Source organism: Panicum hallii, chromosome 5 (genome assembly GCF_002211085.1).
Source record: "Panicum hallii strain FIL2 chromosome 5, PHallii_v3.1, whole genome shotgun sequence".
Lineage (NCBI taxonomy): Eukaryota > Viridiplantae > Streptophyta > Magnoliopsida > Poales > Poaceae > Panicum > Panicum hallii.
Window position 1 is genome coordinate 48,506,036 of NC_038046.1, and position 22,214 is coordinate 48,528,249.

General features: G+C 42.4%; 2 protein-coding genes and 1 long non-coding RNA gene across 3 annotated transcripts; 1 reads left to right on the top strand and 2 right to left on the bottom strand.

Annotated features, from left to right (window-relative positions):
• Positions 1 to 4,894: 4,894 nt before the first annotated feature.
• Positions 4,895 to 6,205, bottom strand: LOC112895015. Its single transcript, XR_003229125.1, has 2 exons — positions 5,582 to 6,205; positions 4,895 to 5,287 (listed from the first exon to the last, which is right to left on the bottom strand). It is a non-coding gene; the product is annotated as an uncharacterized LOC112895015 (long non-coding RNA).
• A 1,121-nt stretch (positions 6,206 to 7,326) lies between these two features.
• Positions 7,327 to 11,188, top strand: LOC112892696. Its single transcript, XM_025959824.1, has 5 exons — positions 7,327 to 7,487; positions 7,580 to 7,823; positions 8,552 to 8,681; positions 10,600 to 10,657; positions 10,743 to 11,188. Exons 1-5 carry the CDS (start codon positions 7,444 to 7,446, stop codon positions 10,984 to 10,986), a joined length of 720 nt encoding a protein of 239 aa, XP_025815609.1. The 5' UTR covers positions 7,327 to 7,443; the 3' UTR covers positions 10,987 to 11,188.
• Positions 11,189 to 14,514: 3,326 nt separating this feature from the next.
• Positions 14,515 to 18,266, bottom strand: LOC112895305 (bidirectional sugar transporter SWEET17-like). The gene is made up of 6 exons (XM_025963252.1): positions 18,072 to 18,266; positions 17,901 to 17,937; positions 17,577 to 17,790; positions 16,808 to 16,972; positions 14,980 to 15,099; positions 14,515 to 14,878 (listed from the first exon to the last, which is right to left on the bottom strand). The coding sequence occupies exons 1-6, from the start codon at positions 18,103 to 18,105 to the stop codon at positions 14,684 to 14,686; spliced, it is 765 nt and encodes a 254-aa protein (XP_025819037.1). The 5' UTR covers positions 18,106 to 18,266; the 3' UTR covers positions 14,515 to 14,683.
• Between the last annotated feature and the right edge of the window lie 3,948 nt (positions 18,267 to 22,214).

Below are 22,214 nucleotides of genomic sequence, written 5' to 3' on the forward strand. Positions count from 1 at the left end.
GTAATGCGTCCATCTCTGAAAATAATTTCTAGGGCAGGTCATGGCATGACCCGCCCCTACAAATTAATTTTCAGAAATATTGCAACCAACCAGCCACTATACTATCCAGACTAACTTGGGACGAGACGGTTAAGAGAGACCTTAAGAAGTGGAATATCGCTAAGGAATTAGCTATGGATATGAGCGCTTGGAGATTAGCAATTAACGTATCTGAACCGTGACCTTTGTTACTTTTATTTAACCCCTAACTCTTCCTTTGGCTTGTGCCCTTTTTGTGTTTCTTATTCTTGTTTTCTGTGGGTTTCATCTCTAGCCTATCCCAACTTGCTTGGGATAAAAGGCTAAGTTGTTGTTGTATTGCAACCAACCAGCCACTATACTATCCAGGTACAATTTTTTGAACGAAATATGCACACTTGGATCACTCGGGGTTCGAACCACATACCTCAAGTCTCACGCGTACCTCCCTCTCCACCACACTACATAGTCACTTGTGATTTTATTGGGTATGCTATTCTTTTATATTAACTCTAAAATTAATTTGTAGGAACGGTTGATGGCGTCACATGCCCTAGAAATCCGTTTCTAGGTGCGGGTGATGCCACCAGCCGCCCCTAAAAATATTTTTCTACTTTATTTCGAAAGTTCATTTAAATCTTTACATATAGCAAAACAAATAAAAAAAGTGAAACTTCTACACTATAGTTATTGTGAACTGTAGATAAAAATATGCCAAGTATATTTCAGTGTATATAAATATTAAAATTATGGAAACATCAAAGTATGACTTGAGTTGTATGAGATACTATATAGTCATAGCTATTAGACAACTTATAATAATTTTTTGGACTATTAAATGACCTTAAATGAAAAAATTATCAACTACAAAATTATAGGTCTCGTCAATCTGTACAATTTTAGTATAAAGTTTGACTTCATCCAAGATTATATGAAAAAGTGATAATTTTTTGCGTGGAACTATTTGCAGGCGGGTCATGCTATCACCAACTCCTAGAAATGCATTTTTATGGGCGGGTAATGGAAATGACCATCATTTCCAGGGCAGGTGATGGCATCAATCGCCTCTAAAAATGGTGGTCATTTTCAGGGATGGGTGAATTGCTATAGTAACCCCGCTCCATTTGTAAGAGCGGGTTATTTTTTGGATCGCCCCCAGAAAAAAAGGGACGTCCCTGCACATTATTTTTGTAGTAGTGGTACACCCCAATTGCATTCTTCATGTGCTGTGCCCTAATTGCATTTACAACACTTATTATGCTGGCTACAAATAAGTCTGCCACTTCTTTTGCAACACATGATGCCTATGAATACACTTTTTCTTTCATAAAAGCAACCTCCTAATTAAGTACTAACTAGCATCATTCAACATCACTGAAATTCTGAGGATAAACTTCTATGATTTTGTTGGCCACAGACTAAATTTTTGTGATGTTAGCAGGTAACAATTTTTTTTATCTGCGATCTTCTCTTGTCTGACTTTTCACCTTCTTGACCTTCCCAAGGTTTCATGGTTAATTTGACTTTGCGCGCAAGTATTTAAATTTGTCCAGCATAAGGACTTGGATAACATGTACTATACGTCAGTGAGATAGCAACGACATACAGCTAGCTTTGACATTTTGGGCCGGATCAATAGTAATCTTGAAGCTAGGTTGATCCGTACCGCTACCTATACTTGCTGAACACAACTGTGGCTTGACGTATAGCTAATAAACAGGTAAATGCCTGAAACTTTCTCCACTCCTTCGAACTTATGCATGCATCTGACGGAGCTGTTGCCTCCACCACTTCTCTCTTTCAACGAATCATTTTTGTTTTGCATTCGTAATTTGGCTGGCCATGCAATTAGGACGCATATCTATTTTCGCTTGGTTACGAGAATATGAAATCAGAGACTACCATCGTTTGAACATCTTGGTACCAACTTCTTATACACTTTGTGGGCTGTTTTGTGATATATGCCGCTGCAGGTAGCAAATTTTAATATGTGTACCTGCACTCATCATGTCTCACCTTCTTGACAATCGGATAAACTAACAAGGACAGACGCCAAAAGTTTCATGTCTGACTTTGTGCATGATTTTCTTTTGTTCATGTTAAAAATTTCCATCATTATCCTCCTAGCAAGCAAAAAAAAAATTACAGGATTATGACATGAAGGACAAGAAAGTCAGTAAGATAACATGACTGAGCGAGCGCTTCGATTTCATCTGGATCCAAATACACGAAGCTCAATCTGTACAGTTAAGATAGATTGATGTCTAATCATTATTCTTTTCAGCTGTGGGCATGCATCTGGACAAGTTTTCGACGGTTCCAAGCATCATTTATTTTTTTATCTGCTCATATGTTTCAAAACTAATTACGGAGCTACTAGCAGTTGGACGTCCAACGGGAAATTTCTCATCGGACGCTCCATCGCAACATTAAAAATTAACTAGAAATCACCGCTTGCAATGTAAAGAAACATGTATAAAAATAACTGCATCTCATCCAATTTTATAGTAGAAAAATTCCCACCACAATATGATACCTTTGTTTCCTGCAACATCCACTAAGAGAGCCGACATGCAGAAACAAAGTTTGTAGCATCAACGCTTACCTTTTTGCAACATTTTAAATTTTATGTAATATTTATAAACTACACTTGCAACATTCTAAATGAATAATAAATATTTTAAAAAGCATTAGTGAAACAAATAAAATTAGACAATTAGACTTAAAAGGAGCAACATACTAAATCAACTAGTGCCACATATAGAATAAACTTTTGTAACATTCTAAAGCAGTTGTTACTACATCACGTCACATATCAAATATCTCAAAAATATCCATTAACATCACATATCGACCTATTGTACCATCTCAAAATAACTATTGCAACATCCATAATCAATAAAACTCCTGCTACAACATCATCGCATGACTATCGCAACAAAAATGTGTGTAAAAATTTCCACCGCAACATTCTTTATGAGATTGGATCATTGTATACTTGTCGCAACAAAAATATGTTTAAAAAATTTCCACCACAACATCACTATTGGATTGGGGCGTCGGATGCTCTAATCCAAGCATTATCGGATAATTATTTATCTGACCTTCCTCGGCCTCTTCGCTAAGAGTTGCTTAATTTCTTGCTGTGACTTGGAGGCATAATTCAAAAGCATGAATCAAGGATAAAGAGTTTACCACCTCAAGGAAGCGCAAACATGCATGCATCAGTCGCTTAAATATGCATGTCTCTTGATTTTTTTTTTGGGAAAAGAAGACTGCATTTTTATGTGGTATGCTGTCAGCCTGTCACTCTCCAGAAATATTTTCCTGAAAACAAAAATGGGCGGATATAGACGCACTCCGCAAAAAAAATTTGGGAATTTAAGAGTGATATATACGTAAATTTATTGGCTCAAAAGGTAAATTTTGGTTTGAATAAAAGCATTTTGTTGCGCAATTTATTGGCTCGACCAAATGATATTATCTCAGAGGAAAAAGGTGAATTCTTATGTGCAGGTACGGCAACTTGCTAAATAAATTCATTTCCAGGCACTGCTATATATAGGAGGAGGAAAGGAAAAAAAAAATTGGTGGCGATTCTGTAGCATGGAAACAACTACGACTGACGGCATTGTCACCAAGCATGGTGGATGTCCCATAATATGGTCTGTTTAATTTGTGAATATTCTGGCTTGCTTGTTTTAGTTTTAGTTTTAGTTTTGGTTACTCTGAAACTCTATCAATAAATTGCCGCATACATCTTTGATGTAGTGGCTAGGATACCTCGATTCTTCTATCATTAGGAGAAATGAAAACGATGTCACAAAACTTAATTCCTCTAGTTGTTAGCAGCTGAAAACAGAGATGGACCTGCACATGATGCATGCTATCCCTGTCGTCGTTGGCGTTTGCCCGTTCACGCTTCATCCACGTATGCATGCATGCATGCGAGCAATCCTTGTCGGCGCGTGGAACCTTTGAACATGAGGCAACCAGCTGGAGCACGAGAATTCGAAAAGTGAACTTCGATTCACGCGTGAACGGAGGGTTCGAGCCTTTGGGAGGAAACAAGCGTGTGACGCCGCATGCATGGCCAAGGCGTGGCTCCTCGGGTGATACGATCCAGCGCCAACGCAACTTGCCCGCCACGGATTCGGTCTTGTAGTGATCTTTTGCGGCGAAGTTTCTAGTGATATGGTTGCGGCTGGATCGATCCCACCGGACTCCACATAGCAGTCTCGGCGTAAGTTAAGTGGCATGATTTGGTTTTCATGCCACTCCAGCTTTTTGTCTTTCGGATCTTGATCGGACGGCCAAGGTCAGCCCTTTCTGGCCTTTATAACATATTTTCCTTATCATCTCTCGTGTATTTCTTCAATGTCTACTCTGATCGGATCGTGTATTTCTCTCAACCTCTACCACCAGTGTTGGCGGACAAACCACTTCGGCAAACACCGATGAGCTCGTAAGTCTTAACCCAAATATTCAGTGGTCCCATCGAAATTCAACAGCTGAAAAATTCAGATGATGATTAAGCAAATCTTGCATTGACTAACGTTGAGCAAATTCCTACATATAGAATCCTTGTGGAAATTAAATTGTACCATCTTCAATGTTTTAAAAAGCGGCTTATAGGATTTAGCAATATTTCTCTCCGGCTAGTAATCACGCCATTATAGGCCGGCATACAGATACGTTGGTAAGCAGTGCAAACAAAGTGTTGCAAGCTTTGCAACGGATGCTGGCAACACTTGCTATGCGTTGGTATCTCAAGGTCCAAGCTTTTCATATATAATAAACATAGAACTATGATATTTATATCGCAACATATTCCACAGGCACCAGACAACTCGAACTTAAACATTCCACTCAATCGTGATAAAAAAATTAAAAATGATCTTATTAGACAAATACAAGGATTATCTTTACGTGGTTGTTGATAGCATACAGGGATACAAAAAACTGAAATTGAACATATGACTAATTTATCACGAAATGCGTCCACCCAGATGATCCTTCGTGCTCCACATCCTCAATTGTACGACAAAACATATGCATGATGTGTCTTGCAATCTGTTCTCCACGCTGATCAAGTTCTCTATGGACAGTCGGCGCATATTATTCATATGACAAGTGCATAAGAATATATGTGTACTCTAATACAAACTTAAACTAAACAGAACTTTCACACCTGAGTACTCAGAAACTCTTCAAGTCAGATCTTCTACAGCGGAATCATTCAGGCTGTAACTCCCACATGTTAAGAATCCTGCAAAAACTTAATGGTAAGGTAATCATAGTGACACGTCTGGTAAAAGCTGCAGTATGGAACACTGCAAGAAACGACTATATTTCTATTGTCAATTAGAAGCTACTGGTCTTTACTTTAATTAAATTAGATGATACAAATTGCATTGAAAGGAAACGCATTCACTGTAAAATTTGACCTTTTCTATGCAGATCAATTCTACTATCCAGTCTTTACACAGTTAGCACATATCCACTACTTCGCAATTACTGGCACTAATGTCAGATCAATATAATGACAAAAACAAAGGAATACCTGTTACATCTCACTTTCAGATGGGTAATCAACTCAATTCAGATATGACAGAAGTGTCGAACCTGCGCCCTGATCAAATCTGAAGATATCAGTAAACAATTGATGCACGAAATTTCATAGATCAATTCTCCCCCAGCGAGGGCGCCGTTTGGAAGGGAATGATGGTGCAGACAGGATGAGAAGGCGATATCCCTCCTTCCGATCTGGTGATCCGGCAGCGATCTCCCCTCTTCTCATCGCCACGGGATCTGACGGAATTGGCTAAGGGGAGCAGATCGTTGTGCTCTCCATGGAACCTAGCCCCCATGGAGGAAGGCAGCAGCGCAGGCTCGATGGAGACTCCGGTGGCGAGCCCATGATCTGCGGGCCTCAAGGTAGTCTCCCTACAGCAGGTGTTGGGGAGGGCTGATGAGGAATCGAACAATCCACCGCCACCGAAAATGACATGGAGGAGAATTGTGGGAGGGGTGCTGGAACCCTATGCGCAAGAGAAGGAATTGGTCTCGTAGATCAGGGATGGCTTGGGGGTAGTTTATTTTCATTTTGGTCTAGGAGGTTGAAAGGAGGGACGGACGGCAACACATCTTATCTCCGCTGCAAGACATCTGTTGCTACACAGGGGTTCGTGTTGTAGTGGCAGCGGCCATCCAGAGCCCCTGTAGCCCGTTATATATTTAAAACACTCGCGATCTTCCATAACCTTCTAGCAGAATTCATGTTTCCATATTCCATAATAATACTTACATAATAAGATGCGAGGTGGAGCCAAGAGTGGAGAAACTGTTTGAGGTGAGTGGAAACTTCTTCAAAAGTACTACATGCAATTTTTTACTTCGAATTTGCCACTATACATAGCCTAGTTTGTAGGGATTAACTTCCTTGGGATCCAACTTCTCTTAAGAAATCAGCGAGATGTGTTTAGTTTATCTTATTACTCAAATAGTCAGGTACCCGTTGATAGCGAGGCGTCGACAGCAAGGCGTATGTGGTGACTTCGTCAATCTCGAGGATTCGCCAGTTCAGTCTTCGAAGATGTTTCTAAGGGCAGGATTTGCGTACGTGTGTTTGTAGAGGTGAGTACGCGTGCGTTGTGAGTGTCTGAGTTGTACCGTGTAAATAGAAAAAAGATGTTATTAAGCAATTCACCAAGAAATTGGTAAGGACATGAACTAGCTTGTACCGAAGAAGTAGTAGCACCTTCCCTCCCTCAATTAGTGGTAATTAAGGAGGGAATAAATGACCCCAAAGTAAGTGGCGCAGAGAAGATCCACACGCGGAGAAAAGAAGCCTTCCATCTCAATGTCCCATTGTGACGCCACCGTGTTCTTTAGCCAGCAGACGCATCATATTAATTCACGCACAAATCATATAAAATCTTTCTCCATTATTCCAACTAATTCAGCCGCGCCGCCCGGCCAACTGAAACGGACGTCGCAATCACGCACTCGCACCCACAAGATCCGGGAATCAGGACCAGTCCAGATCCCAGCCGAGACGAGACCTAACCGGCGGCCGGCAGGGTCCTGCTTGGTGCTTGCCATGACAGCCACAACGAAGCGTGTGCGGCTCGGCCTCTTGGAGGCTGGAGCTGGCTACACCGTGCACCTGGCAAGGCCGCCTTTTGATTTGTATGGCCATCTGTCCTGCTTGCCCCTTGGACATGTTCCAAGAGCCTTCGTTAATCCCGTGCTCACCATAATTTGGTCCCTTCCGTGTCTCCTCTCCTGCTCTATATAACAAGCCACCCCTGCAGCATCCCTCCTCGCATCTCAAACAGATCACCAGAGAGAAGAGAGAACTCCTCGAGAGAGATACAGAGAAAGAGCTAGCGCGGAGTTAAAGAGAGAGCTGCTGCTTCTTCCATGGAGAGAGTTGCATCAAGCTGCGTCGGCCTCCTGGCTCAAAGGTCGATCAGTTGCTAGCTCTACTCTGTTTGATGTGTTCTGTCAAAAGTTTCTTTTGTATTGACGAGTTCTTTCTTTTGGTCATGAATTGCAGGAGGGCCTACTCCGTGGCCGCGGCCATGGCGAAGGGAGCCGGGCAGAGGGCCGACGAGAAGAAGGCGGCGGCGGCTGCGGCGGCCAAGCGCGTGATGCTGGGCAAGAAGGAAGTGAACACCGCTGCTGCCGCGGCGGAGGAGAAGACGGCGTGGGTGCCGGACCCGGCGACCGGGTACTACCGCCCGGCGGGTGGCGCCAAGGAGGTGGACGCGGCGGAGCTGCGCGCCAAGCTGCTCACGCAGGCGGCCACCTGATGAACCAGTCACTTTAATTTGACTTTGCGAACCTTCAGAGCTGAGGTAGCTTGTCTTGCTTTGGGATCCGCGCTCGTTGATTGCCGGGCTCCCTAGCCTAGAGCATGAGGGCGCTGTATCTTTGCAGCATAGTAGTAGTTTCGTCGGCGACTGCATGCTTCATCTGATCTGCAATCATCTTGCCTGGCTCCTGACCTTCTTGACTATGCAGTCCCGAAAGAAAGAACCAAACGTGCAAGGTTCATGCATCGTTAAGTATATTTCAGCTTGCGTTTTCCGTTACTTTTCATGGTCATAATTTCAGTTTGAGCCGTTACAGTTAACTTCTACCAACTGAAAACTTTCTCTATTCCTCCGAACTGTGCATGATTTTTTTTCATGTGAACCTGTCACCATCTGAAATCCTGAATATATTTTCTCCGAGAATAATCCTGGAAAGAAAGTCGGCGGATCGGAGCTCCATGTTTATGCAGCACACAATTTTCTTCTGCAAAAATGGCAAGCTGGCATACCCGCCCAGATCATATTTGGCAACTCTTTATAAAAGCAAGGGCATGGGAATTTTGCTTTCATATGCCGCGTAATGGTGTCGAACATAAACTGGAAAGTTCAAACAGAATTATGAACAGAATTGTAGAATTGCGTCCACCACCAGCTCTCTTTCCGATTTTTTTTTGTTTTTTTTTTGCAGTTCACAATTCGTATTCGTATGGCAGGCCATGTGGACTGCCGACTACACAATGGCTGTTTTCTTTTTGTTTGGCTCAGAACCGGGTTGTTGTACAAGAGCAGACACTGCCACCGTGCAACAGAATCCAGGGAGCTCAGTACCATCAGATGCTTGGGGTACCTGCACATAGCCGGCAAATATTAATCCTTTCCTAGAACCATCTTGTCGCATGCAAATATTCTGCTCACCTGAATTAAATTTAGGATAACCTTGTATATATTTGTGGGCCATATATACGCAAAACCATTTGTGGAGAAATAATGCGAATGAATGTTGTACATCCAACCACCTTATCCCAAGCACCCAAGCTGGCTGGGGTTCATGCTTTGACTTTGTGTTTCCCTAACTGTCCATGCTAAGAAAGTTTTCCTGAATATTCTGCTGATCTGTTTTGTTATTCACGAGTTGCTTTTTTGTGGCTTGGAGTTTAGCTCACAAAACTCCATGTTCGATGCTGATCTGAATAGTATGTATTTATTAATTATTTAATTCGATGCTGTCAGCCTGCCACTCTCTAAAAATTATGGGCGGAGAGAGATGATGCAGAGGTCAAATTTCTTTTTCAGAAATTCAAAAGCCGAATATATATGCGCATATCTAAATTTCTTTTTCAACGTCTGAATCAAAGTTCCATGGACCATCCATGGCAATATAGCAGCTGGCAAGTTGGCTAGGCAAGCCCCATTTCTATAATGCTGATGAATCCCTGATCCATGCCCTCTGAACTAATATGATTAGAGCAAAAAATATACATCCTAACTACTGATTGCCCATCAGTTTTTGGCGAACAAATGATGCGTGTGATCGATGACGCGCAAAAAAGAAATAAAATACTATGAAGTATAGAAAGCAGCAGCATGCAGCTGCTCTCTTGCATTGAATCACACGGCGCCCATGAACAAATGGTTCTGTCGAGCTACTACTTTATATCGGCAGCATGTTCGTCCTAGCTAGTGCGCTACCGAACGTTCGGCGCCACGGAGTAGGCCTGCATGGGATCCCTGTCGGCGCTCACGTCCCTTTCGCGGATTCTGCACGGCGGTTACACCATTACAGGCTACGCTAAAGCAGCAACGTTAGGCAACCAGCCGGTAAATAATACTGAAAAGTGAAGCCCGGCCGATTCATCCCATCCGTGGAGGAGGAGAGAAGGGCGCGAGGTGAAGCAGAAGCTAGCTAGCTAGTTGCTTTGATAAGTCATCAGTTACCTCCAAGAACACATGACATGGCCAAGGTGGCTGGCTGGCTTCTCACGGAATCCACAAGCCCTAGCTCAACTTGCCCGCCACGGATTCGGTCTCCTCCATGATCTCTTGTGGAAGACCTAGCTTTACGTGTGTGGCTCTCTGGTGGAACTCAAGGCTTCACAGAATTTTGTTGATCTATTGGTTTAAAAAGGTGAGTCTCTACTTTTGGATAAATTCTAGTCAAATCTGAAAAATGCAGCGGCGAACATTTTAATTTGTACGGTTGGCGATCAGCCGTATCATCCTCGGGTACGGTGTGCGGCCGCGCGCGCAGAGAGGATCCACACGCGGAGAAAAGAAGCCTGCCTTCCCTATTGATACGCCACCACTCCTTTTACACAGGAGACGCCATCGATCACAATCCACGCACGCACACATCGTATCTTTCTCGCGGCCTCCACCCAGCCGCGCCGTCGCGCCCTCGCGCCCACAAAGCTCCGGCGGGAATCCGGACCGGCCGCGCCATGATATGATAGCCACGACGACCTACCGGCCGGCCGGCCGGCCGGCAGGGCGCCGGGCCCATGTCAGGCGTAGCCGCCTGCTGATCGCCGAGCTTTTGATTCGTGTGGCCATCCGGGCGTGCCCCTTGGGCGTGTCCCAAGAGCCTCCGTCGATTCCGTGGCCGTCGTCATTTGGCCCCTTCCGTGCCCGTTGCGTCTCGACTCCCGCTGCCTCTATAAAAGGGAGAGCCACCCTGCAGCACAGCACGTCCCCAACAAGCTAGAGTACGTCTTAGACACAGAAGACAAACAAGGTAGAGATCGACTAGACGTTCAGGCCTGAGCTACTCCGGGTTCCATGGAGAGAGTCGCATCAAGCTGCGCCCGCTTCGTGTCGCAAAGGTCAGGCAGTCGTCGTGCAATGTTATGAACTCTTATTGGCGAGCAATGAGTTCTTGTGGTGATCTGATGCGATGATGGTGTGCAGGAGGGGATACTCCGTCTCCGTGGCCGCGGCCGTGGTGAGGGGACCCGGGCGGATGGCCGTGGAGAAGGTGGTCAAGCGCGTGACGGGCAAGGAGGTGATGAACGCGGCGGCTTCGGCCCCGGCGGAGAAGACACCGTGGGTGCCGGACCCCGTCACCGGCTACTACCGCCCGGCGGGCGGCGCCAAGGAGGTTGACGCGGTGGACCTGCGCGCCGTGCTGCTTCCGCAGAGGGTCGCCAACTAACTGACCGGTTGCTCCATCAGTTCAAATGGCTTAGCTTGCATTGCTGAGATCTCCATGCGCTCGCTGACGGCCGGGCAACGAGCCAACGAGGCCTAGAGCATGAGGGTGCTGTGTCTTTGAGGCATCATATAGTTTGGAGACTTTGGCGAGTGCTCCACGTACCGTATGAGCTATACAAGACGTCCATTTCTGTTACGTCCTACACTATCTGTTCCAGTGAAGATAATTATAAATGTTGGTGTTTTGAATTTGGTTGCTGTCTTTTCATTTCATCAAACCTAATATTCAAACTCTAGATCGTTTGTTTTATCAAATACACATTAACCATTTGAATCAATTCCTTGCTAAAAGATTATATTATAACCATCTAAATTCAAGAAAGATTCTTGGGCTGAAACCTTATCACCAGCCCGTTCCCTTTTCCGCCTTGGCCCAAAGCCAACCCAACAACCTACTCTCAAGTCTCCACTCTGTGCGACGCACACAACGGGAGCATCACTGGAACGGCATTCGGCAATTAATTTTAAAGAAAAACAGCAGTAAAAGTTCCCGTTTATGTAAAGGAAGTACGATGTTCAGAGTATTGCATGATCTGTGGCGGACACAAATCATCAGCAAACAACAAATTTCCTGCAGTGTTTTATAAATATTTAATCAACACATGATTAATTATAACCCATCTTGAAAAATTTGGCATGGATGTAACGTTCTATTCCTCACCCTTGTGAGTCATTTTAGTTTTTTACTTAAATTTGCAAAACTAGTGCTGATGGTATAGTAATCTATTCCTCCAGTAGTATACATAAACAAAACAACAGTTGGGCAGTGTCCCTGACATGGAACAACCCAATATACCACAAGCATAAGCCACATCATTTTTGTTCCAAAACCCAATACAGGTGCGCACACAGATTCATCCTATGAATTAACATGCAAAATCTATCCTTATGATTACCTCTGAGATATTGGACCAACATGTTGTATGATAAATAAAACCACCACAAGCAAGCACATTGCTATCGATGGCCACATCACCTGTCACTGAAAAAATAATATCATTAATTTTTCAAATAAATATAAAAAAGTTTGAGCATCCGTGCTAAGTCAAGTACTGATGCGGTTGAGCAAGTTCCACTATAAGTGAATCTAACCAACCGAGGTATGCTCAATTTGCATATTCTTTTAATATTTTAGAGACAAATTTGTCAAAGGATATTTATCTTTACAAAGCAAGTCCGATATTATCCCGATGATTGGGTATAATTAAAAACCATAGCCATAATATTTATTCATTTTAAACAGATAACAGACTTGTTCACTTTTATTTCTTTTCCTAGTTTAATGTCCCAGAGCCTTAATATGGTGTTGGTGCATGTATAACTATAATATTTATTCATTTGGAAAAGATATACAAGTCTAAAAACCCACAGAACTAGAAGCACTGCAACAAACCGTTTAATCTATGACAAATTCCGAGTGACATTCATAAGAAATGTCACAAATAAGGCAAGATTTATGACATTTATAATATTTCATCACTGATCAGCAAGAGGACCAATTTGGGCCCGATTTCAATGACAGAACTCTAGAAAACATCATAGAATGCACATAGAAATCATCACAAATTTAATATATTACTACGTGTCAGTCCATGTTCAGCCCAATTTAGCTGAGTTAGGCCCATATGTCAAAAATAATGTGTTCAGATTTAGAGCGAATATAGAAAAAAGAACAAAAAAATGAAACCAAAAATAGAAAAAAGGCACAAGAATTGAAAACCGATAGTAGTAGATAAAAACCTCAAAAAAAGTGGCGCATGCGGGGCTTGAACCCATGACCAAAAATTACAACCTTCCATGCTTTACCACTAAGCCACATGTTCAATTGCATAAAGTTGTGGCAATTTTTTTAATTATCTAATATTGCTAGTGTTCCACTAGCCACCATTTTGACCTTCTATGACCTGTATCCGGGTCGAACTATTTTTGTCGTTCAGCCTGCAGCTCTCTCTCTCTCTCTCTCTCTCTCTCTCTCTCTCTCTCTCTCTCTCTCTCTCTATCCTCCTTATCAGGCCAACGGTGCGGAGAAAAAAATTGGTGGAGTTGAAGGACCCCAAACTATCTCTCCTTCCTGTCATGGGCCGAGCTCAGCAGCTCTCTCTTTGTCCGGCCGAGCCCAGCTGGAGTTGAAGGATCCCAAACGTACTGTAGGGGAAAAAATAGCTCCGAAGAAGAGAATTAACACAGGACCTCTCCAACAGTTGCAAACGACTTACCACCACAAGCCCACCGGTCCAAGAGCTACGAATCCAAGAGTAACTCCAAAAAGTTGAGAAAAAAACCATCCATTTTTCCTATATCTATGCTAGTTAAAGGGGATTGAGGTGCAAAACACCGCTCCAACAAGGGGCGAAGCCAGGATAAGGATAAATTCTAACCGGTGTCGGTAAAAAATACTAACTCACCTTTGATCCAGGTTTGAAATTGCATATGTGTTTTATATAGAAAAAATACAAAAAAATCATAAAATTTCAATGAAATTTCACCAAAATTTTAACCTAGATTTTGATAACATTGTAGTTTTACATGAGCCACGCCAGCAGGTCCTTGGCTTAGGCGGGTGCCAACGGGGGGGGGGGGGGGGGGGGGGCGCCTTAGGCGGCGGTGGCATGTTCGGGTCCGCACCTTGTGCTGGCACCCGCAGCCGGCGCGTTGAGGGCGTCGGCACGGAGAAGTAGTTGTTCTTGAGGAAGATGAGCTTGCCGGACTTCCTTCATGTGAGACAGAGTGGGTTGAAGCATTGCTACTGGATTTACTTAAAAAACTTCTGCTTTTTTTGTCAGATTGTTTCGTGCCGGATTGTGTCAGACTATTTCATGCAAACTTCTGCTTTTTTCAGATTGGTTCTTGTTCCTTCTTGATTCTTGTTTAGAATTTTTTATTCTTGTTTAGAATGATTCATGATCCAATTCTAAGTATTTCAGTGAAGAATCACCTCTAGATTTAATTTACTAGAGATCAAGATTATTGGAATCATGAAGAATTTTTGCTTCTTCCTCTCCTTCTGTATCATGTTCAAAAGTCTTGGAATAGGCGTGGCTTATGTAACGGGATACAAATATGTAACAATGTTTTATTAACGTACTAGATTGTTTGTTGCCAGATTGTAGTGTTTCTGCTTATGTAAGTGGGGTTTACTTCTCAGGTATTTCTGCTTAAGGAGCTGGCAGCACAAATCAATCATTGTTGATGGCTTCCTTTTCTTGTTGACGTTGATTGATGCTATATTCAATCATTTATCTCTTTTTCCTTTCGGATTCATGCAGGAGATGAGAGAGAGAACGGGAGATTGAGATGAACAAGCTACTGCATGGTAAGACTTTTACAACTTCATCGGACCCACACTCTTTCTCTCTCCGTTAACAGATGTTGATGACGTTAGGATGGGCACCTGCCCATGTGCGCACGGAGTGTTTTCCGTTTGTTCATGGGCAACACACCCTTCTTTGAAAAAATTTTGGTGCTAGAATTCTAAAATGTAATTCGATCAACACGGGCATCATCGAATCTTACCAAAAAGAAATAGCACTCACATATCAAAGAGACTTTACATGTCTAATAAACAATCACTAATCTCTAGGATACTGGTGGACGCACTTGTGAAGTTTGACAGTTTTTCAGACCTGTTTTCTACTCCATTAGACCGTACATCGACCATGGCTGCTAGATGGTTCTCCCTGGCCATATCCATCGTTGGAGGCCAGAAAAGGCTCCGAAGCCTGCCCTCCATCTTCCGCTGTTTCTCTGCTGCTCTGGGAGGCCTTGCTGTTCATGAAGATCGCGTAGATGATCAGCTGGATGCTACCAAGGACGAAGCCTATCCCATTTGGGATCTGCAAAGATCACACAGAAGAAAAACGAGCAGTGTCAGAAAGGTATGTAAGTGAGTAGTTCTTACATTACGCCTTACGCGTGAGGTGAATGACAGACTTACCCCGAGGAAGATGTCCCGGTCAAGCACGGCGTACGTTGCCCAGACGCCTCCGTTGAGGAAGAGGAAGAAGGAGAGGAAGAAGGGCATGAACTCCACGCTCTTGGTGTTGATCACCGTTTTCTGTGCGCCCACCACATTCACACATGCAAATTTTGTAAAAAAAAAACCTTAACAATGTTGATTGAAATGTAAAGCAAGTAAATTAGGCTGTCCAATAAAGTGTGTACAATGGTTCGTAACAAAAAACTGGAATATGAGACAGTTGCAAACAAATATAATCATTATTCTGTGATTTTTCTGGGAGGACGTAGATGTAAAGGTTCGCCCGCATCTCGTATTCTAGCCATATGTTGCTATCTTGGCCTGTCTGACTGAATTTGGCACGATGGGCTTGGTTTCACTTTCGACGGAACAGAACAAAAGAAATCAGAGAGCGAACCGCCACCCAACAAGGCCCACAAGAATAAGGCCGACAAAATAGGAGGCCGGGCCTGTGAAATTAAGTTCACTGGTTCATCAGGTCGTCATGGCCCAATGGTGTTGTACCCTTGCATTCTGTCGGGTTTGATTTTTTGTTAATTGCCACGTGACGCAGAACTTCGCCAGCGAAAGGATTGCGATTGGCAGGGAGACATGCACACTGGCATGATGTGCTAGCTGCTATTAAGACCAGGCCAGCAGCATGTCATGTAGAGGCTGCCACATCACGGAAATCCAGCTCAGTGCTGTTTATTTACGGGTAATTGTTCTGTAATTCTAGTGTTAAGCTGCTAATGAAAAACGTTTCTTGGTCCTCAGATCCACAAGAAAAAAATTTCAATCCAAACTGAAACAGTGATTGCCAATTGATCGGGGTACTGGGCAGATAATAGCCGGCGCGTAGCCACGTCCTACATGTGTCGTAGCTTAATTACCCCATTTTCTAGATTAAGGAAGCTTATCCCATAATCTCGTCAATATATGATTGTGTCGGCTTTCTCCTTCAACAATACCCATACGTACGTATTGCAAGAAATAGATGGATGCCGTACAAGAAAGTGCAAATGGACATTGACCAATCTTTTGCTTATTATTCGATCCCTTACGAAATTGCAGCTTAAAATTATGCAGAAATTAGTTCCTATAGTTGAAAGTCGAACTTGAAGCTGTCTCTTTTCATTGCAAATTTAAGTTTAAACAGTTCTCTTTGTATTAAACTACTTGTAAGCCTTTAATTAATTTAGTGTACTAACTTGGAGCTCTTACTTTGTGGAAATTTGTTCTTATACTTTGAAGGAATAAAAGTCAGGGATCAATTGGATTTGGCATGACGAAGGGGAACGAGGGATAGATGACCATGAAAGGACAACACAGCCAAACAAATAATTGACAAGAGCCTAGTTGTCCATAAACATCAATCGTGGACACAAATAAACCACCGGATGATAAATATGTTTAGTATCTTTTCTTCTCAGTTATATCTCAAATGCCTATATTTTTTGTGGCTCAAGCGACATAAGAACATTAAAAAAAATATATAAGATCATTGTGTCACTTATCTATCATCACATGACAAATAAGTTCATCATGTTAGTTTGCATATACTTTTCTGGCCCACTAGCAGCAATTTAGTTTTCCCCCCTTTTGCAAAGTTCAAATATAATTTAGTAGCCATATTTGACTGCCGTTGTGTTTAAAATTGAGATGTTCTCAAAATCGGTCTTATAGCTGATAGAGAAAAGGAAAGAAAAGAATGCCTTTTCAAAATCAACAGCAAAAAATGAAGCCTAATTTAAAAGGGAAAAAGGACGATTGATTAGTATCTATGTACGTGACAAAAAAAACTTACCATGGCAGCAAGGGGAGACCCGTACATGAGCACATTGAGGCAGGCACATATCATTCCGATCACCATGATTCTCAAGTCCAATTCACGGATGGCGAATGTGGTGGCTGCAAACACAACTCCAAAGCCACCAACGCCCAACGCTGTCGCCAGCTTTGCGGTCTTAACCTGCACAAAAGAATTGCAAGGAATATAATCAACCAATAAGATGCTAGCGTTTTTTACTATATATATTTTAAAACAAAGGTTGCACTGCTTAAAGATCCCATCACAGACCAGAAGTTGTATATATAGGCTAGTCATATGAAACTATCTGAAAATTGACAGTCGTTTCCACAATTTTATATTCGGTACACTTCAGTAAGCACTGGACCTAGCTAGAAATAGAACAATTTTTTTTGAGGAACAGAAATAGAACAATTAAGGATTCATACATAGCACAACATGTCTGAATTGAAGAAAGAGACATGAATTATGAGTAGGCCATATCTAGAAAGCAATGGAATGCGAGTGGACAGCGGAAACATTTAGTTCGAGAAATGTGGTGTAAATTGAAGTTACGGCCTCGGTGGAGCTACCACATGCGCGCGCGGAGAGGCAGGGGCGAGGCTAGATCATACAGGACGGGGGTACACCATTATCTAGCTTGCTCTAAGGGATGCATAGATTCTAATTCGGAAGGTGCATAGGTGGTGAAAATTTGATTGTAACAAGTCATTTTTTTTTGGGTGCATTGGCACCCACCACTTCCTATGTTTGTTGGATGCCCCACCCTTGTGGCTTGATCGGCGGCGTAGACGATGAAGAGGATGACGTAGATGGCCTCCATGGCTGCCCCAAAGCCGTTGACGGTGGCGATGAGGAGGCCATCGGGCTTGGTGAGGCCGTAGTAGAGCCACAGCAGCGCGTTGAGCAGAGTGAACACGTACGGCGCCGGCTCGAACTCCTCCGTCGACCCGCTCCTCACGATCCTCCAGAAGGTCTTGCTGTGTGATGCATATATAATGGGTGGTGGTGGCCGCGTGTGTTGGAAACAGGAAGAAGCTTTTTTGCAGCGACGCTATAGGAAAGCTTTTGCGACAAGGAAGATACTTACACAGGAGATATGAAGACTAGAACTGAGATGATGTTGCCTGCAAGGAGAAAAGACGATGGATTAAGACTCTAACAAAGGAAAGGAATTGAATCAAGAGAGCAACACCACAGTACACAGAGAGAGAGAGAGAGAGAGAGAGAGAGAGAGAGACCCTCCATACATGCGTATTACCTATGATGCCGATGATGAAGAGGGTGGAATCCATGGAAGCTGGCTGATAGGCAGACAGAGGGGTAACCACGCCACAGGCTCAAAGGGGAAGCTAGCAAAATGGTGGATCCAACCAAGCAGGAGGTAGTACGACGATCCAGTCAGCTGTCTCCTCTGCGGCCGCCTATATGGTCGCGAGAGACAGAGAGAGGACCAGGGCCATGGATGCATATATCAGGCATGAGAAAGACAGGCGGTGCGGTGGGCCCTGCCGGTCAGAGGCGTGTACACATTCACCGTATGATACCTAGCAGTGGCATGAACGTCCGAACGAATCAGGCCTGCCTCACGTAACACATGAAGGTATTTGTAAAGAATGGACGCCACCGGCTTCACAAATAAATGGATCTAGCTATAGATCGACTTGGGGTGGCATAGTTGACTAAAGAGAGGGCTAATGTGTAAAGGATATGAACGGTACTGTCGGTTTAGTTAATATATTAGTAGGGGTGCAAATAATTAGTGATCCTAACGTGACCCTCTTTAATTTAAATATTTGTGCTACCTATTTTAGAAAATTAGCATAAATATTTGAACTAAAAAAGAGTTGGGGGTGTACATAAAAGTTACCAATTTGCACTATATATTACCGTTGAAAGTACGCGCTGAAAGTACGCGCTCTCTATATTCTTAGGTGAATTGTTAAACGCTGATCTGACTAAAGATGTTCACCAAACAAAGAAAAGGAGAGACTTCTGAATATGCTGGTACTCATGCATTAACTTTCAGTTGAGACGACTTGAGGTCCTGGTCATTGCATTGTATTGCTGATTTGATCGCAGTGAGTATTTTAGTTTTTTATTCTCCGTTGCTCATCTAGGTTGAACTAACTTGTTAAACAGGATTTAGGACAAAGAAGCAAGAAACCGCGTCTGATAATTAAGGATTGGTGTGCAAAGGGTGTCCTTGGTCAAGAGGTCATGTGCTTGCTCATTATCCAACTACTCCAATTTGCTGCAAATAGAACTCGATCTCAGATCTCGCCCATAAAAACAAGTTCTAAAAGATGGTATAATACTATAATATCTAAATTTCTTCATACTATTCTTGAGAAAAACTCTCCCACGGTAACTGTTCGTCTTCTTTCTCAATTACAAAGATACTCTCTTGGTTTCCAATTATTAGTCATTTTGACTTTTTTACATACATAAATTTTGCTACACATCTACACATAATGTATATCTAGAATGTATATCTAGGTGCATAACAAAGACTATGTATCTAGAAATGCCAAAATAACTAATAATTTAGGATGGAGGGAGTATAAAGCTACAAATAAGCCACACACTGAAATTAAAGCATAGGCACCAAGATATATAAAAGGAATCAATACTCGTAACCTTAGAGGGGGAGGGGGTGAATTAGACAACTCTAAAAGTCTTAACCTATGGCTCAAACTAGATTGCACAAAATATAATCTAGAACATGCTATTTAGATGTGCAACTATAATTCCTCTAGTATGAAATTCTCATCCCAAACAAGTTTTACAACCTATAACCAATCCTAACTCATCCAAAACAAGTTTTACAACCTATAACCAATCCTAACAAGATACTACATTAAAAAAAGTAAAAGCACACAAGTTACGAGAATGAAATGCGGAAACATAAAGGAGGGGATGAGAGGAAGCAAACTCTTGACGTGTAGATTTATTCCGTGGTATCAGTAGGCACTAAACCACCTCTAGTCCATGTTGTTGAAGCACTCACAAAGAGTATTATTTTCCGGTCACCAAGTCTCTTCCGGAACTCTTCTTGACTTGCCACAAAGGCTCGGCCACTAAGCCTCACGCCAAGTCCCCAGTCACCTTGATGCCGCTTTCACTACGGAGCTTCCCACGAAGGAGGGGTCTCCTCGTCCCCCGCACAAAGCTGTCGTCGCCACTCCACACGAAATCGGAGGGTCGAAGACTTGCCGACGAGCTATAAAGACTCCAAGGAGCCGGCACACCGAGATACAAGCTTGAGGTTCACTCAAGAACCAACACAAGATCACAACACCTTGCTTTCATACTCTCTCTCTAGAGCTAGCCTAGCACTACACCTCACAAAGCTTGTGATAAACCTAAGGATTTGATCAATGAGCTCTTTGATTGGCTTGGAGAACTTCAGCAGAGTTTCTATAACTTCTCGCGAACTCCAGCAGCCTCAAATGATCTGGATTGAGGCCTTATATAGGATAGATATCCACTCCTAGGCGTTGCTAGCTTTTCTTGCAAAAAGCCTAAAGTGTCGGTTAAACCGATTGCTACTATCAGTTTAACTGGTCACACTCAGACTGCATGCTAGCTGTTGAACTCCAACATTCTTTTTCTGCTTATGTCATTGCACCGACGAGTGTCGATTTAACTGGTCGTAGAGAACTTCTTGAGGCAGTTAACTCCCAAATCTCTCGGGCAATCTAAATGACAATTGCACCGACGGCTTCTCTGTGAGCATCGGTTAAACCAGTCATGTGGTCGATTTAACCGATTCTTCTACCATTTCTGCACTTGATCATTATTTGAACTTCCAATGCGCTGACCCATTATTATTCATGGGCGGCAGTTCAACCGGTTCTTTGAATGTTTCTGCCACTTGTCCAAATCATCACTGCGATCATTTGGACACCCCAAATATATTCTATCTCTGGTTTTTCACTTCAATTTGTACGTCTTGGCTACAATTTGGATGGTTTGGAATACATCCATTTGACCTAGAAATCCTACAAACTTGAGCTCACAAACTCATTAGTCCCATTAACCATGTTATCACACAATCACCAAAATTACAATCATAATCTAATGGAACCATATTCCTTACAATAAAAAGCCAAGTAGATCGAGTTGTACTCGCGTATACTTCTACCTACCCCCCCCCCCCCCCCCCCCCCGCGTCCTGTTAACTAGTTGTTTTTTACTGTTGAAGCAACAATATTTGGCAACTAGTATATATATTATATATATATATATAGCTCGTGCTTGCTGAGGATTGTCCTCTGAATGATGTCAGACACCTATTAACAAATATGGTATATGTATCTATAATCTTTATTAAAAGGATTGTGAATCATCATGGAAGAAAATGTAGATATAATAGTTGCACTAACTTGTACCATTCCAACCTAAAGCAACCTTTTCAACGAATCTTTTAAGCATACCAAAGGTTCTATATATTCCTATGATTATCTGTAAATCACTTAACTTCAATGACTATAATTAATCAGGTAAGTTCTTTTATATCGATACAATTTTTTTACTAATATTTCTGATACGGTATATCCTCAGACCCCGTGAGCTACTTCCTCCTTCCTCCGTTCCAAATTGCCTATGGTCTTAAAAAAAATTGAACGTGGAAATGGTAATTAAGTGGGTGGGCAGTCATTCTCTAATTAATTTACCATGCATGCATGTCACTACATATAAATTAAGTCTCTTGGTCAAGCATCCAGTGTTTGAAGCATAACTTCACGATCTATTCAAGTACTCCCTCTAATCTGTCTCATAATATAGCTACTTCTAGAGTTTTTCGGACAGATTAAGGATGAAAAGTAAAAATCTATACTATCCTTCTTTAGTTACCATGTACTAACCAATTACCATGTACTAATCAAGAGAATAATTATAACTTTCCTATGCTATAATTAATTTGTATACAATGAGGGGCATTTTAGACCTCTCATACAAAAATACCCTTGGGAATTTAAAAGAAGTAGTTATATTATAAGATAAAAATTGAATGTTAGAAATAGTTATATTTTAAGATGGTGGAAGTAACCCATGTATCGACATAAACTAGGTAAACGGTTTCTAATCTTCAAGAGAAATTAGGATAGATATAGTTGGCGCTTAGAAGAGGCAACGGCGGCCAGTGAGCCACATTTAAAGTTGCACGCCACATTTATATATATGACACTGCATTATTTGACCAAATCAGTTATCTGGCTATAGTATAGTATGAAAACATAGCACAACATCATACCTTGGCGAAACGCGGCTGGTATTGGATGGATAACACTCCTGTGTCAGCTCTTGCGGTGCCATAAGCACGAGAAAGGGACAGAAACAGAAGAGAACGACAATAGCTTTTGTTGGTTTGTTATCCTAGTATAATACTGAAGATCAA

What these genes read in the sequence shown, in the direction of transcription:
- LOC112892696 (XM_025959824.1), top strand. Translation starts at nt 7,444, where the DNA reads ATGGAGAGAGTTGCATCAAGCTGCGTCGGCCTCCTGGCTCAAAG. An exon ending in GCGCCAAGCTGCTCACGCAG is followed by an intron (nt 7,824 to 8,551) that starts GCGGCCACCTGA and finishes TTCGTATGGCAG; the next exon opens with GCCATGTGGACTGCCGACTA. An exon ending in AGTACCATCAGATGCTTGGG is followed by an intron (nt 8,682 to 10,599) that starts GTACCTGCACAT and finishes TTCAGGCCTGAG; the next exon opens with CTACTCCGGGTTCCATGGAG.
- LOC112895305 (XM_025963252.1), bottom strand. Translation starts at nt 18,105, where the DNA reads ATGGATTCCACCCTCTTCATCATCGGCATCATAG. An exon ending in CTAGTCTTCATATCTCCTGT is followed by an intron (nt 17,791 to 17,900) that starts GTAAGTATCTTC and finishes TGCATCACACAG; the next exon opens with CAAGACCTTCTGGAGGATCG. An exon ending in CCGCCGATCAAGCCACAAGG is followed by an intron (nt 16,973 to 17,576) that starts GTGGGGCATCCA and finishes TCTTTTGTGCAG; the next exon opens with GTTAAGACCGCAAAGCTGGC.